This window comes from Strix uralensis, chromosome 17 (genome assembly GCF_047716275.1).
Source record: "Strix uralensis isolate ZFMK-TIS-50842 chromosome 17, bStrUra1, whole genome shotgun sequence".
Classification (NCBI taxonomy): domain Eukaryota; kingdom Metazoa; phylum Chordata; class Aves; order Strigiformes; family Strigidae; genus Strix; species Strix uralensis.
This window is the reverse complement of record NC_133988.1, coordinates 3297452-3312631: the sequence shown is the minus strand read 5'-3', so window position 1 is coordinate 3312631 and position 15180 is coordinate 3297452. Positions and strand designations below refer to the sequence as shown.

The 15180-nt window shown below is 68.7% G+C and overlaps 1 protein-coding gene across 14 annotated transcripts; it reads left to right on the top strand.

Moving 5' to 3' along the window:
- The first annotated feature begins 3541 nt into the window (after positions 1-3541).
- Positions 3542-14643, top strand: EMID1 (EMI domain containing 1). 14 transcript variants are annotated; one of them, XR_012631277.1, is made up of 16 exons: positions 3542-3729; positions 5973-6098; positions 6228-6334; positions 8450-8539; positions 8635-8696; positions 8848-8974; positions 9492-9599; positions 9807-9944; positions 10204-10290; positions 10402-10454; positions 10552-10605; positions 10740-10784; positions 10869-10913; positions 11674-11758; positions 12700-12790; positions 14042-14068. XR_012631277.1 is itself a non-coding variant. In XM_074886975.1 (16 exons), the coding sequence occupies exons 1-16, from the start codon at positions 3587-3589 to the stop codon at positions 14624-14626; spliced, it is 1923 nt and encodes a 640-aa protein (XP_074743076.1). In that variant the 5' UTR covers positions 3542-3586; the 3' UTR covers positions 14627-14643. The 14 variants fall into 14 exon arrangements, 13 of the variants coding, with proteins under 13 accessions (XP_074743076.1, XP_074743074.1, XP_074743073.1 ...); XM_074886975.1 differs by having other exon boundaries at positions 5985-6098; positions 6231-6334; positions 8453-8539; positions 12705-12790; positions 14042-14643; XM_074886973.1 differs by having other exon boundaries at positions 5985-6098; positions 12705-12790; positions 14042-14643.
- The last annotated feature ends 537 nt before the right edge of the window (positions 14644-15180 follow it).

Below are 15180 nucleotides of genomic sequence, written 5' to 3'. Positions count from 1 at the left end.
CTCTGTGAGCCCCATCAGCACCTTTGGGAGCCACCAGCAGCCTCTCTCCATCCCAGTGTGCCCCCACACCTCACTGGGAGCCAGGCTGGGAGGGCACATGGTGTTCAGGGAGCCGATGGGGTCAGGGAGGTACTTGAGGGGATGCAGAGCTGGGGACATTGGTGGGGGACACGGGGCAGGGCCCTGTGAGAACTAATAGGCCATAATTGCCCTGAGTGGCCCCACTTGCCCACCCCACCCACCCCCCCTGCCCCCAGCCTTCCCCTGGCCCAGGGGCCTCAGCTCTGAGCCCTGGTCCCTGATGGGGCCATGGCACGGGGCCATGGAGCTGGGACAGGGACGTGAGGTGGGGACATGGACCTGGAGCAGGGACATGGCATGGGGACAGGGAGCCAGGGCAAGAACCTGGAGCTGGGCCATGGGGTGGGGACGTGGAACCAGGGCAAGGACGTGGAGCAGGGACAGGGATGTGGCATGGGGACATGGAGCTGGGATGGGGACAGGGAGCCAGGGCAGGGACCTGGAGCTGGGACATGCCATGGGGACCTGGGACAGGGACAGGGACATGGCCCAGGGACCTGGAGCCGGGCTGAAACACACCGGGGGGGATTCAAGCCCCTGGGTGAGGGAACCCCAGGGCCGGGTGGGGGTCACTCAGGGGAGCCTGTGCAGCCTGAGGCTCAGCTCTGGGCTGGGGACAGCCTGGGACAGCCATCAGGCAGCAGCGGGGCTGCCCCACTTTAGGGGACAAGACAGGGGACCCCAGTGCCTGCAGCCCCCCCCAGAGCCCCAGCCCCCGGGCTGCCGGAGGAGCCTGCTAAAGCCCAGCAGGATCCGTCCCACGGGCGCTGAGCCCTCACAGCACCCCAGCCCTGTCCCCACCGTGCATGGGGGACACCCCCCAGACCGGAGGGGGACACATGTACCATCTGGTGGGATACCTGCCCGCCCCCACCCAAGGGCCCCCACCGGACCCTGGGCACCCAAGCACAGCCTTGTTTAGTCTGAGGAGGAGTGTGGGTGACCTTCGGCTCCTCCACACACCCGCGAGGGTGAACAGCACGTCCCGGGCCCTGCGGCAAGGACACGCCGGGGCCAGGCTGCCAGAGGCACTGCGGGGGGGCAAGGAGGGGCTTGGGGACCCCCCTGTGCACCAAGGGGGTGGCTGCCAGCCCGGCAGGGCTCCCCCTGGGAAGGCGGGGAGGTGGGTCCCCCCATGGGTGTGTGTGCGCTCTGGGGGTGCATCCCCCCCACCCCGTGCCGTGCCAGCTTCCCGCTTACCCCCCTGCCCAGAGGAAGGCGGCACCCATGGGTGGGGGGCCCCATGAGAGCGCTCCCTCACCCCCTCCAGCGCAGAGTCCTCCTGCTCTGCTCGTCCCCGCCTTGAACCCAGCTCCGGGCCTTCCAGGGCTCTGCCCGTGCTGGGCGGGGGGGGGGGGCAGACAGAGCGCAGCTCCCCCTTGGGGGTCTGGACACCCGGGTTCCCCGCTGCCTGCATGGGAGGGGGCACAGCGGGTCGGCAGATGAGCTGACGGCGACCACCGCGACGCCCGGGTCCCCCCGCGCAGGGCTGGGGGTGGGCGCTGACAGCCTTGATCAGGGGGCCGAGGCCCCCCCAGGCGCACCCCGCAGAGGGGAGGGCCGGGGGGTCCCAGGGTGCTGCCGGTGCGGGGATGTGTCCCCAGACACAGACAGACGGTCAGCGCGACAGACACACACACGTGTGCACACACACACGCTGCCTGTAGGGCCCCCCCACCCGCACACCCTCCCACGGACACCCCCGGCCGGGACCACCCGCGCACACCCATGCACACACGCGGCCTCCTTGCACGCCCCGACACCGGGACCACACACACGCACACATGGAAGAGGCGGCCGGAAGAACAGCCGGAGACAGACAGACAGACAGGCGGATGTACACACACCCGGGCCCGGTACACACGTACACACACGCAGACACAAACACACCTGCGTGTGCACAGACACACGCAGGGACCTGCAGCGCATCGCACACGGACAGACACGCCGGCACACGGGTGTGGGCAGGAGGATGCGCAGAGGCACACGCAGGCACACACGCGTGTGTGCTGCTGCACAGCCAGATGTGCGCACATCTGTGTGCCCGTGCACATGTGTGTGCACACGTGTGTGTACACAGGCACGCACAGATGCACACACGTGTCCCCATGCACACACAGATGCACACGTACATCCCCATGCACACACACGTGTGCCCAAGCACACAGATGCACACACACATGTCCCCACACACACGTGTCCCCACGCACACACAGATGCACACACACGTGTGTCCCCATGCACACACAAATGCACACACACGTGTCCCTACTCACACACACACGTGTGTCCCCACTCACACACAGAAGCACACACGTGTCCCCACACACACACAGATGCCCACACACACACGTCCCCATGCACACACAGATGCACATGTCCGCATGCACACACACACGTGTCCCCCCATGCACACACACGTGTCCCCACGCACACACAGATGCACACACACATCCCCATGCACACACACGTGTCCCCACACACACACAGATGCCCACACGCATGTCCCCATGCACACACAGATGCACACACACATCCCCATGCACACACACGTGTCCCCACACACACACACACATGCATACCCAGGGATGCACACGTGTGCGTACCCAAGCCCACACAGAGACACACACACACGTGTCCCCATGCACACACAGATGCACACACACATCCCCATGCACACACACGTGTCCCCACGCACACACAGAAACACACACACATGTCCCCATGCACACACACGTGTGTCCCCACTCACACACAGAAGCACACACGTGTCCCCACACACACAGATGCCCACACACACACGTCCCCATGCACACACACGTGTCCCCACGCACACACAGATGCACACACACATCCCCATGCACACACACGTGTCCCCACACACACACAGATGCCCACACACACACGTCCCCATGCACACACACGTGTCCCCACGCACACACAGATGTACACACACATCCCCATGCACACACACGTGTCCCCACGCACACACACACATGCATACCCAGGGATGCACACGTGTGCGTACCCAAGCCCACACAGAGACACACACACACGTGTCCCCATGCACACACGCACACGTGTGTGTCCCCGTGCACACACAGGGACGCACACACGCGTGTGTCCCCACACCGAGGGGCTCACACCCGGGACACACTCAGTCCCACGGGGACCAGGGTCCCACATCTGGGCCCAGCCCCCCGCACGGGCCCCCCCCGGCCCCCCAGGCTGTGCCCCCCCGATCCTGCCCGCCCCCTCCAGGCGTGCGTGTGTGTGCGTGTGTGTGCGTGTGTGTGTGTGTGTGTGTCAGACTGCGCCCCCCCTGTCCGTGCCGCCAGCGGGACCCCCAGGCCGGCGGGGCGGAAGGCGGGGGGGCGGGGGGTCCCTCCTCCTCCTCCTCCTCCTTCATCCCTCCTCCTTCATCCCTCCCCTCCCCTCCCCCTCCGGCCGCCCCGCTCGGTGCCGGTGCCGGTGCCCGGTCCCACGCCGAGCCCCGCGGAGCGGCATGGCGGGCCGGGCCCGGGGGCGCTGCCGCCGCTGCCTGCCCCTGCCTGTACCCCTGGGGCTCTGCCTGTGCCTCTGCTGCCTGCTGCTGCCGCCCGCCGCCGGCTCCTGGAGCCCGGCCGTGCTGCAGCCCGCCGCCCGCAGGTACCGGCCCCGGGGGCACCGAGGGGGGGGGTCGGGGCACCGGGGGTCCGGGCACGGAGCGTGGGTGGCACCGGGGAGATGGGGATGTGGATACTGGGGGGCGCCGGGCACTGGGCGCTGCGGGTACCGGGAACCGGGGGGCTCCGGGAACGGGGGGGCACCGGCTGCTGGGGACGGTGGGGCAGGGGCTGCTTGGTCCGTGCCGCTGGGGCTACCGGGACTGGGAAGGCTGGGGGGCTGCTGGGGGCTGCCGGGGCTGGGGCTTACTGGGGGATACTGGGTCCAGCAGGACTCGCTGGGTCTAGGGGTTACTGGGGCTAGCAAGACTTTCTGGGACTTACTGGGGGGTTACTGGGGCTAGCAGGACTTACTGGGTCTAGCATCATTGCTGGGTTATCAGAGCTACCAGGGATAGCAAGCTGCTGGGGCTGCCTGGGCACACTGGGACATGCTGGGGCTACTGGGGCTGCCGGGGCGCACTGGGACGAACTGGGGCTGCCTGGGCACACTGGGACATGCTGGGGCTACCTAGGTGTACTGGGACTGCTGGGGCTGGCAGGGGGTGAGTGGCCCTGGCCCCAGGGTCCTGCCCGTCCCTGGGAGGTGCTGGGGGCCGGGGCAGCTCGGTTCGGGGGGCTGTGGCCCCTGTCCCCACGGTCCCATCCCGGCGGAGCGGCAGGGGGGGTGGCGGGGGGGTTGTTTACAGGAAACCTTTGGCTCTGGCCACGTCTCCGGCACCGGATTGCCGGGACCTCCTGGTTCCGCTCGGGTCGGCGAGGCGACGGGCAGAAGCTGCCTCATTTCCCCTTCCCCTCCCGGCCAAGCCCAGGAAGCCCCCGGCGCCTTGGCACCACCCTACCGTGTGTCCCCCCCCAGCCCACAACCCACCACCCTGCTGTTGGCATTGGAGGGGCGGGGGTGTCCTGTGAGCCCCCACCCCATCCTTCTCACTGGGCTAACGCATCACTGCGGTCCCACGTGCCCAAGCTGGGGGGCACGAAGCCAACAGGCTGGTTTTGGGAAGGGGGGTGGGATTCGGAGCCAACCCCAGCGTGGGCTTTGCCCCAGGTACGAGCATGCCCCGGCAGCAGAGCCCGGGCCCGCTCAGTGCACGAGTGCTGGCCCGGCAGCGGGTGGGCCGGGTCAGGCCGGGCCATGCGAGCGCTCGCACGCCGATGCCCGCCAGCTCCTGCCCGGCTCCCTGGGAGGGCATTCCCCCGCGTCCTCCCTCTGCCAGGCGGGAGGCGAAACGGGCCGGGACCCGTCCCTATCCCCATCCCCATCCCTGCGGGCGCCTGGCGCAGCTGGGGCTGGCATCGCTGCTGCGTCCTTGCCCCGAGACGGCGTGGCCGCATCCCGACGCAGCACCCGTGCCATCCCCGTCTGCGTGGGCAGCATCACCCGGGAGCTGGAGGCGAGGGGGGACGATGCCGGGGGCTGTCACCCTGGGGGAAGGGGGCCGGAGGTGCCGCTGCTCCCCCCACCAGGACCCCGCTTGGCATCGCGGGGCGGCGGCAGCAGCGTGCAGACAGCCCCGGCGGGCTCGGCGCTCTCGTGGCCCTGGCATGGGGCCCGCCTGGGCCGCTGCCCGGCCGGAAAACCCTGTGCCACCCTGCTGTGCCCCCCCCGGCACCTCCCAGACAATTGTCCCCCCGCAGCGCCCACTCATCCCCGCCGCCACCGCCTCCCTGCTTGCAGGGGCTGTGCAGCGCTGCGGCGGTCCCAAAAATCTTGGGGTTTGACCCAAATTGCACAGCCTCAGAGTTTGGAGCCGCTGAGGGTACAGCGAGTCCTGCCTGCTGTGGGGACAGGGGCACTCGGTGTTGTGGCACTGGTGTGTCCCCCCCCATCCGCAGGGGGAAACTGAGGCTGCGGGGGTGCCCAGGGCAGGCAGAGTGGGCAGAGCCTGGCATGAGGAGCCGGCGTGGGGCGGGCAGGCGGCTGAAGAAAGGAGCCTTTGTGCGGGGTGGGCCGGGGGCGCAGGGGGGGGCTCCGGGCCCCGCTCCAGGCCAGCCGGCGCCAGCGCCGTGCCGTGCCGGGAATGCAGCAGGAATGCGGGGCCCCAGCTCCCCCCGGCGTGCCAGGGCAGCCCCTGCCCGGGAGGGTCCCCCACGGGCACCCCAAAAGGTGGAGGTGGGCATCTCTTGGGGCAGTTTGGGGGGCAGGACCCCCTGGGACAGAGAGAGGGGACACCCCAGGTGGCACTGCCACCCCCGCCAGCCCCACGGTGACAGTGCCAGCAGTTTCCCTTCCAGCAACTGGTGCTCCTACACAGTGACACGGACGGTGTCATGCCACGTCCAGAATGGCACCTTCCTCCAGCGGGTCTTCCAGGGCTGCCGCTGGCCCCTGGCCTGCAGCGGGGGCAGGTGAGCGGAGCCACCGGCATCCCCCGGGAGCGGGCACCCCGCATCCCACCCCAGCACCCCGGGGTGCTCTACTGCCTCGGGGTTTCAGACCCGGGATGAGTGTGAAAGCGCCGCCCCGCTCTGTGCCAGCAGCTACCGCACCATCGTCCGGCCCATCTACAGGGTGACCTACAAGACGCTCACGGCGCTGGAGTGGAGGTGCTGCCCCGGCCATGTCGGCGCCAACTGTGAGGAAGGTGGGAAGGGGCCTCATCCTGCCTCGGTGCTGGGCTTCTGGTCCTCTCCACTGCTGGGGTGGGGTGGTGTCACCCAGGGGCCCCCCGGGCGTCGGCAGTGTCGGTGGGGAGGGGTGGGGAGGGATGGATGGAGAGATAGACCCATGGGGGGGGGCGGGGAACGGATGGAAGGATGGGTGTTCCTCGGTGGGTGGGTGGATGGATGGATGGATGGATGGATGGATGGATGGATGGATGGATGGATGGATCATGGGTGGGTGGATGGGTGGGTGGGTGGATGGATGGATGGATGGATGGATGGATGGATCATGGGTGGGTGGATGGGTGGGTGGGTGGATGGATGGATGGATGGATCATGGGTGGGTGGATGGGTGGGTGGGTGGATGGATGGATGGATGGATGGATCATGGGTGGGTGGATGGATGTTCCTGTGGGTGGGTGGATGGGTGGGTGGATGCGCGGATGTTCATGTGGGTGGATGGATGGAGGGAGGGAGGGTTGGATGTTCCTGTGGATGGATGGATGGACAGATGGACGGATGGATGGATGGATGGATGTTCCCAAGGGTGGGTGGATGGGTGGCTGTTCCTGTGAGTAGATGACTAGATGGCTGTGTCCATGGAGAAGTGGTTAGATGGCTGGCTGGATGTTGCTGTGTTGGTGGGTGGGTGGAAGTCCCTTCATGTGGGTGGATGAGTGGGTGGGTGGGTAGACAGAGAGAGTTTCCAGTGGGTGGGTGGGTGGCCCTACGTTTGGCAGGATGGGTAGGTGCAGGGGTGAGTGGGCAGATGGATGTTGGCTGGCCATGCCCAGGGGTGGGTAACTGGAAAGGTTGATAGATGGATGGAGTGTGGGTGGATGGACGGACAGATGGACATTCCTGGGTGGGGGGGTGCATGGCTGTGCCCCAGAGGGGATGCCTGCCTGCCTGCCTGCCCACTCACTGTCCCTGTGTGCGGCAGCTGGCGGGTGGGCAGCTGAATGGGTGCGAGGCTGTGCCATGCGTGGTGGGACGGGCGCTGCCCGCCTCGGCAGCTGGCCCCCAGCCTGCCTCCTTACCGGGGGGGGGGGTGTCTTTGTCTGCATCATCCTCCTCCCTCCCTCTCCCCGCAGGGCCCCCAACTGCAGGTCTCCAGCCTGGCCCCAGCTCTGCAGGGCGTGGGGGGATCGGGCTGTAGGGGCAGCGGGGGGCACCCAGGAGTGGGGGGCACCCTGGGGACAGCGGGTTGGCACCGAGGGCCTGCAGGACAGTGGCTGGCACGAGGGGCTCCGGAGCCAGCTGGGTGGCAGCAGCGCAGGGGAAGGCGGGGGGCTCTTCCTCCTCCTCCTCCTTCTGCTCCTCCTCCTCCTCTGTGCGTGCTTGGCCGGGTGCCCCACATCTGGGCCCGCTTAGGACGGCGCTGGCTGTCCCCTGCAGCATGGCGGTGGCCGTGCCGGGGTGGGATGGCAGTGCAGGGGGGAGCGGGGGGGGCACGATGCCGCCAGCTCTGCTCCAGACACCCCTTTCCTGCCGTGCTGGGTGGCCCCAAGTCGCTGTCCCCAGGGTCCCTCGGTGGGGACGGGGGGCTGGAACCCTGCAGTGGGTCGTGGACATGGGCAGTGTCCCCGGGAATGTGGCCCCCCCTCCAAAGCCACCCCCCGAGCTGGGGCGTCAGGGGGGGTGTTGCTGGGGGGAGCTGGCAGAGGGCCATGGGGATGTTTGGGGGGATGGGGTTCAGGACTGGGGGGGGGGGGTTGGGGGACATCTGGGTCAGGGTTAGGGGCTGGGTTTGGGGATCTGGTGTGTGGTCATGGGTGGGTTTGGGGGGGTCTGGCTCAGGGTTATGGGTGGGTTGGAGGGGTCTGGTTGGTCACCCATGGGTCCAAGAGGGATTTGGCTTGGAGCTGTGGGTGGGTTTGGGGGGATCTGCCCTGGGGCCACAGGTGGGTTTGGGGCTCTGAGGCTCACCTGGAGCGAGGATGGGGCAGAAGCAGCAGGAGCCCCTGCAGCCTCCCCGCTATTTCTGGGTGGGGGGCAGCAGGCTTTCCGAGCCCCGTGGCCCCTGGGGGGTCTCCCACCAGAAGCGATGCCCTGGGTGGGGGTGCCCCCATCCTGACCCCCCCCCCTTCCCTCAGCAGAGGCTCACACCTTCCTCACCCTGCGGGACACCGGCCGCCCCAGTGCTGCCCCACGCCGGCCCTCCCTCCGCCCCACAGCTTTCTCAGGTGGGTCCCTCCCCAAGCCAGCCGTGTTGGCGTGGGTGAGGAGGGGTGGGTGTCCCCCACCTGACTGCCCATGCCCCCCCGCTTTCCCCCCGCAGGGTGCCTGAACTGCAGCCGTGTCGGGGAGCTGACAGCCCGGCTTGCCACCCTCGAGGCGCAGGTGAGTCCCCCCGCACTGTGCCACCAACCTGGGGTCTGGCCACCTCCCTGGCTCGCTATGCCACCCCTTGAGGGGTGCGTCAGCCCAGGGCGGGTCACCTTATGGTCGCTCCCCCCTGCTGCGGCACCCACCCTTCCCATCTCATTGCCAGGTGGCCCGGCTATCAGTGGCTGAACCCCCCACCTCCCCAGCACCCAAAGGCAGCACCCCGGGCAGGGGGCCGGAGACCGGGCAGCTCTGGGGGTCCCCGGCTGCCCGCGGGAGCCCCGGGGATGATGGTAAGACAGGCAGCTCCCCACCCTGCCCCCCCTCAACCACCTGCATCCTGCAGCACCAGCGGTGGCAATGCCACATCCTGTGGCAGCAGTGGTGGTGGCAGTGCCACCCAGCAGCACTGGCGGTGCCATTGCCCAGAAAAAGCACCTGGGTGTTACCAGTATTTGGGGGGGACACCTGGGGGACTCCCCTCTTGGAGCTCCTCACCTTGGGGGAATGGGCTGCAGTCCCCACCCCAGCTGTCCCCAGGGGACGGTGGTGACATTGAGTCACACGTGGGGACCAGGCCAGCTCTGGGGAGGGTTTGAAGGGCTTTTCCCCCCACCCAGCGCTTTGGTTCCCCTGGCGTGGGGCTGCTGCCCATGGGGTGCCCCCCTGGACCGATGCTCTCCCCACCCACACCAGGGTTGCAGTGGGGAGCCGTGCTGGGGCGTGGGGTGGGGACTGGGTGTGGGTGGGGGGCACCCACCCAGGGGCTGTCCCCGGGGTGCTCCCCCTGAGGGTGCTGCTCCCCTGCAGGGAGACCCGGCTCGCGAGGGCCCCCCGGCCCCTCTGGCCCCAAGGGAGACGCAGGAGGACGGGGACCATCAGGCATTCCCGGGGTGAAGGGTCCAAGGGGGCCACCAGGTAAGGGGGGATGGGGAGCCCCAGTGGGAGGTGGGGTCCCAGCCTGGTGCCTGGCTCCAGCTGAGCACCCCCCTCCTGGCCAGCAGATCTTGGGGGGGTCTGTGCAGCAGTTTTGGGGCTCAGAAGGGCTCCAGCGCTACGCAGCTGCGGGCATCAGGAGTTTAACAGGCATCCCCCCAATCTTCACCCTCCTCTTCCTCCCTGCAGGTCCCCCCGGCCCCCCAGGACCACCTGGCCGGGATGGAGCCAGGGGGCTCCCTGGAGAGAAGGGGTTACCCGGCCCCCCTGGCCCCCCGGGCCCCCCTGCCCCTGTGGGGCCAGCGATACCCCGCATAGCCGAGCCCAGTAAGGAGGGGCTGGGGTGTGGGGGGGTCCCTTCCCCGAGCTGACCCCAAGGATGGGGATCGGGGGGGCTGTACCGTGACAGAACATCCCTGCCCTGGCACCGGGGCTGGCGGGGGCAGCCTGGCCATGGGGAGTGGGCAGGGTGGGTGGGGGCATCACCCAGGCTGGGGGCAGTGTGGCCGGATCCTGCCTGACCGAGCGGTGCTGGGAGCCCCGGGGGGGTCTGGCCCCTCTGCCCACCACTCCTGCTGTCCCCCAGGGGACCCGCTCCTCTCCAACACCTTCACCGAAGCCGCCGGGGGCATCGTGGGTCCCGCTGGACCCCCCGGACCTGTGGGGCCGATGGGTGAGTTGCCCCCTCCCACTTCCCTACACCCCCCACCCCAGCACTTTGGGGGTGCCCTGATGCGGGGCACCCTGCCAGGGCCAAGCTGAGCTGGGCCCCCTCTCTTTGCAGGTCCCCCTGGCCCCCCAGGTCCCATCGGGCCACCCGGCCCCCCAGGACCCGACGTAAGTGCCAGGAGCGCCGGGGCGGGGGGCACGGGATGGGCTGAGCCCCCCCAGACCCCTTCCCGCGGCTGATGGCACCCACCTTGTCCTTGCACAGGGTAGAGCCGGGGCACCCGGAGCTGCCGGCCCCCCCGGGGAGAAGGGAGACAGGGTGAGTCCCCGCCACCCCAGCACTGTGACATGAGTTAGGGAGGTCTCAGCTGGGGATTGCCAGCCAGCATCTCCTGCAGTGGGGGGGTCTGGCCGTGCCCCCCCAGGTGCTGACAGGCTCTCTCCCCCCACCAGGGTCCCCAGGGCCACCCGGGCAGCCGTGGGCAGGACGGGGCACAGGTACGTTGCTGGGTCGGGCAACCCTGGGCTGCAGCTCCCCGTGTCCCCCCCCCGCTGCCAGGCCCTCTCCTTTCTGTGTTTCAGGGCGAGCCGGGCCCCAGGGGCGAGCCAGGCGAGAAGGGCACTTGGGTGAGTGGCGGGTGGCACCGGGGACAGCAGTGGGGACACATCTACTGACAGGGATCGGCCACCCGTGGGTGCTGGGGGGGCGGTGATGGGTATGGGGAGAACCCCACCCCCCTGCCCTGCTCTCTGCCATGTCTCATTCCTGGGACCCCAGTGGTGGCCTGGGGGTCCCCAGTGGTGCCCAGTGCCCCACGTCTCACCCCTGGGACCCCAGCAGTGTCACGGGGGGTCCCCATCTGTGCCCAGTGCTCTTGTCACATCCCTGGGACCCCGACAATAGCCTGGGGGTCCCCAGCTGTGTCCTGCACTTGCATCTCACCCCTGGGACCCCGGTTATGGCATGGGGGTCCCTGGATGTGCTTGTTCCCCCCCTCCCCAAATGCTGGGGCAGGGGGGTACCACCCCTGCACACGTCCCCTCCCACGGAGGGGTCACACCATCAGCACGGCCCCCCTGTGCCTGGGCAATGTGATGGGGCGCAGAGCCAGCCCCCCCGCCCCGGACCCCCCAGCACAGGGGCACAGAGAGCTGTGCTGGGGGCACAGGGTGGGCTCAGACTCCCCAGGGGTACGTCTGGGGGCTGGTGCCCCCTCCGCCCCCCCCGGGGGTACCCCCACTCCTTCCCCTGGTGTCGTGGCAAGTCAGGGGGTGCCGGAGGTGTGGGGTACCCGTGTCCCCTCTGTGCCCCCCCCAACAGGGGAGGTGACCCGGGACCATGCGGGGGTCTGGCCCCCCCTCACCCCCGTCCCTCTCTTCTCCCCAGGGGGAGGGTTTGCACCAGCTCCGCGAGGCGCTGAAGATTTTAGCGGAGAGGGTTTTAATCTTGGAAACAATGATTGGGCTCTATGGTGAGTAGGGGGGGGCCAGCCCGGGCCACGGGAGGGGACAGGGACCCCTGGGGTGGCCCCCTGCTCTGTGGGGTGTCCCCCATTCCCGCTGGCAGGTCACCAGGCCCCCATGGCGTCACGGTGGCCCTTGGCTCGCTGATGTCATGGAGCTGCGGGGAGGGGTCCCTCGGCACCCCCTCCCCTCCGCCACGGGGGGGGCCGGGCACCAGGGCGAGGTGTTGGTCCCACCTTGGCTGCGGTGTGATGTCATCAGCTGTGCATGATGTCATCACCCACACTGTGGCATCATGGCCAGCACTGGGGACCGCTCGTAGGACGAGGGCCACCGGGGCACCCCCTGCCTGCACCCACAGCTGGGCACCCCAGAAATGTCCCCCCCGGGCACTGCTCAGGGTACCCACCTCAGGCAGGGACACCCGTGACAGTCTCCATCTTGGGGACAAGCTGGTGGCCCCCTGGGCAGGTTGGGGATGTGTCCCCCCCGCCATGTGCCTGGGGGCTTGACGTGCTGGGGGGTGGCAGAGGGAGCACCCTGCTGGGGCTTGCCCAGGCAGGGGACAGTTGTGTCCCCATCGGGGGGTGCTGCCAGGGACATCGAGGCAGCGGGGGCCACCACAGGGTCAGCACAAGGGACCCCTGGCCCCCCCTGGACCCACAGGGATGGGGGAGCCCCTCGCATCCCCCTGGGGCCACGGGAGCCCCCGGCACCCCTCTGAGACCGGGAGGAGCACCTTCCTGGGAGACCTGGCACCCCCCACCCATTGCACCGGCACCCCCCGCCCGCCGGGGCTGCACCCATGCTATGCCACCCATGCCGTGCCACCCATGCCGTGCTATGCCACCCATGCCATGCTGTGCCACCCATGCTGTGCCGTGCCACCCAGGCCGTGCCCGCCGCGGGGCGAACGCGCGCTCTGCTCTGCTCTCTCACTCTCCCCCAGGCCAGTAGCTTCCAAACCCTCCTGCGGCAGCAGGCCCGGCTGGAGGTCCTGGCTAGAAGGGTCACCTTGCTGGAAGCCATCATCTGGCCAGGTAACGGCGCCACCTTCTCTCCTCCTCTCCCCGCATGAGCTGGGCGCGCCGCGGCCTCCCTGGGAGCGGGCATGGAGCATGGGGGGCTGGAGCCCCTGGGGGCAGGTCCCTGGAGCCCCCCAGGGCCAAGGGAGACCATGGAGACCCTCTTGGATTGAGAGACAACCATGGAGACCCTCTTGGACCAAGGGAAACTGTGGAGCTCCTCAAGGATCAAGGGAGACCATGGAGCCTATGTCAAACCAAGGGAGACCCATGGAGCCTCCCAGGGCCACAGGAGACCATGGAGACCCTCTTGGATTGAGAGACAACCATGGAGACCCTCTTGGTCTAAGGGAAACCTTGGAGCTCCTTGGACCAAGGGAAACCCTGGAGCCTCTCTTGGGCTGAGGGAGACCATGGAGCCCCTCTTGGATTGAGAGAGACAACCATGGAGACCCTCTTGGACCAAGGGAAATCCTGGAGCCCCCCAGGGCCAAGGGAGACCATGGAGACCCTCTTGGACTGAGAGAAAAGACCATGGAGACCCTCTTGGTCCAAGGGAAACCTTGGAGCTCCTCGGACCAAGGGAAACCCTGGAGCCTCTCTTGGGCCAAGGGAGACCATGGAGCCCCTCTTGGATTGAGAGATGACCGTAGAGATCCTCTTGGTTCAAGGGAAACCCTGAAGCTCCTCAAGGTTCAAGGGAGACCATGGAGCCCTTCTCAAACCCAGGGAGACCATGGAGACCCTCTTGGACCAAGGGAGCTCCTGGAGCTCCCCAAAGATGAAGGGGGGCCCTGGAGGAGCCCTTGAACCCCGGGAGTCCTTGGAGCTCCTCTTGGATGGAGGGAGCCCGGGGACATTCCCCTCCTTGGCCCAAGGGAGACCCTGGTACCCGGTTCCCACTGTGCCAGGGTGCCCAGCTTGGGGACAGCGGGTGACTCCCACCCTCTTCCCCCCCCGCCTCTGCCTCCCCTTTCCAGCTGTGCTTTCCTGCAGGGGGGACCCCGGCTCTCGGGGTGCCGGCCAGGGGTGCCAGGCAGGGGTGCCAGCCGGGGGGTCCTCGTGTGTCCCCCCCTGCCCTGGTGTGTGTGCCTGTCCCAGCATGCGTGTCCCTGGGGTCAGCCGGCGCCGGGGGGCTCGATGCTGCCACATGACTGGGGAGCAGTGAACCCCATTTCTGCGGGACAGGGGACCCCCACCCACAGCACCCGATGATGTTTTGGGGGGTGCCTGCTGCCTGACGCCTCTCTCCTTTCCTCCCCACAGAACCAGAGCCCGGCTCGGGCAGTGGCCCCCCTGGCACGGTGGCACCTGGGCCCCCCCGCGGCAAGCGTGGCAGCGGCCAGCCCCCTTACCGCATTGTGGCCCCCCACCGGCAGCCCCCCAGCAAGCAGTGACGGAGCCGAAGGGGGGGGGGGTGTCACCCACTGTCACCCCCCACCCTGCACCCACCGCTGTGCCGGTATGGGCAGTAGCATTGCCCGGGGCGGGGGGCAGGATGGGGGTCACCCCCCCATGTCCCCCACCCCTGCAGGGCACTTGGTGCTAGCCGGTGGCACGGCACCGGCCCCCCCCCTCCCCACTGCCACGCTTTGCCCCTCAATGCTGCTGCTTGAACCCCCACCCTGGGGTGGGGGCAAAGGGGTGCCAGGGCCCCCCCTGCCCCTTTTCTGCCCCCACCCCAATGTGCAGCTCTGGGGGTGCTTAATTCCTTCCCCAGCCCAACCCCCCGTGGCCACCCCCGTGCTGGGGAGGTGGCTCTGGGGGGGGCAGCGGTGGGGACCCCCGAGGCGGGGACCCCGCTGCACCGCACGCTTCGTCCCGCTGCTTTGGGACCCTCAAGGTCATTAAACGCCTCCTGAACCCGTGTCCTGCAGCGTCCCTCCGTGCGCCGGGGGACCCCCTCGGGTGAAGAGAGCACCCATGGGTGCTGGAGCGGGTGCCCTCCGCCCACAGTGGGTGGCCTGGGGACAGTGGTGGGGTCTCATGGGGCTGCCAGTGGGGTGGACGGGGCCACAGAGCGACAGGCTGCGGCGACCTGCAGGGGTGACCCAGGGGACACATGGCTGTGCCATGGCACCCATGGGACACCCACCCATGGGACACCCAACCCATGCCACACCACCTGTGGGACACCCACCCATGCTACAACCACCCATGGGACACCCACCCATGGGACACCCACCCATGCCACACCACCATGGGACAGCCACCCACTCCACACCACCCGTGGGACACCCACCCGTGGGACACCCACCCACTCCACACCCCCTGTGGCAGGGTGCTGGGGGACACACGGGTCCCGGGGGTGCGGTGCCAGCCGGGGCTGTCCCTGCGGTGTCCCTGCATCCCCACCCGCGGCCTCATGGGGCAACACTGCCAGCGGGGGGGGTGACGTCACACGC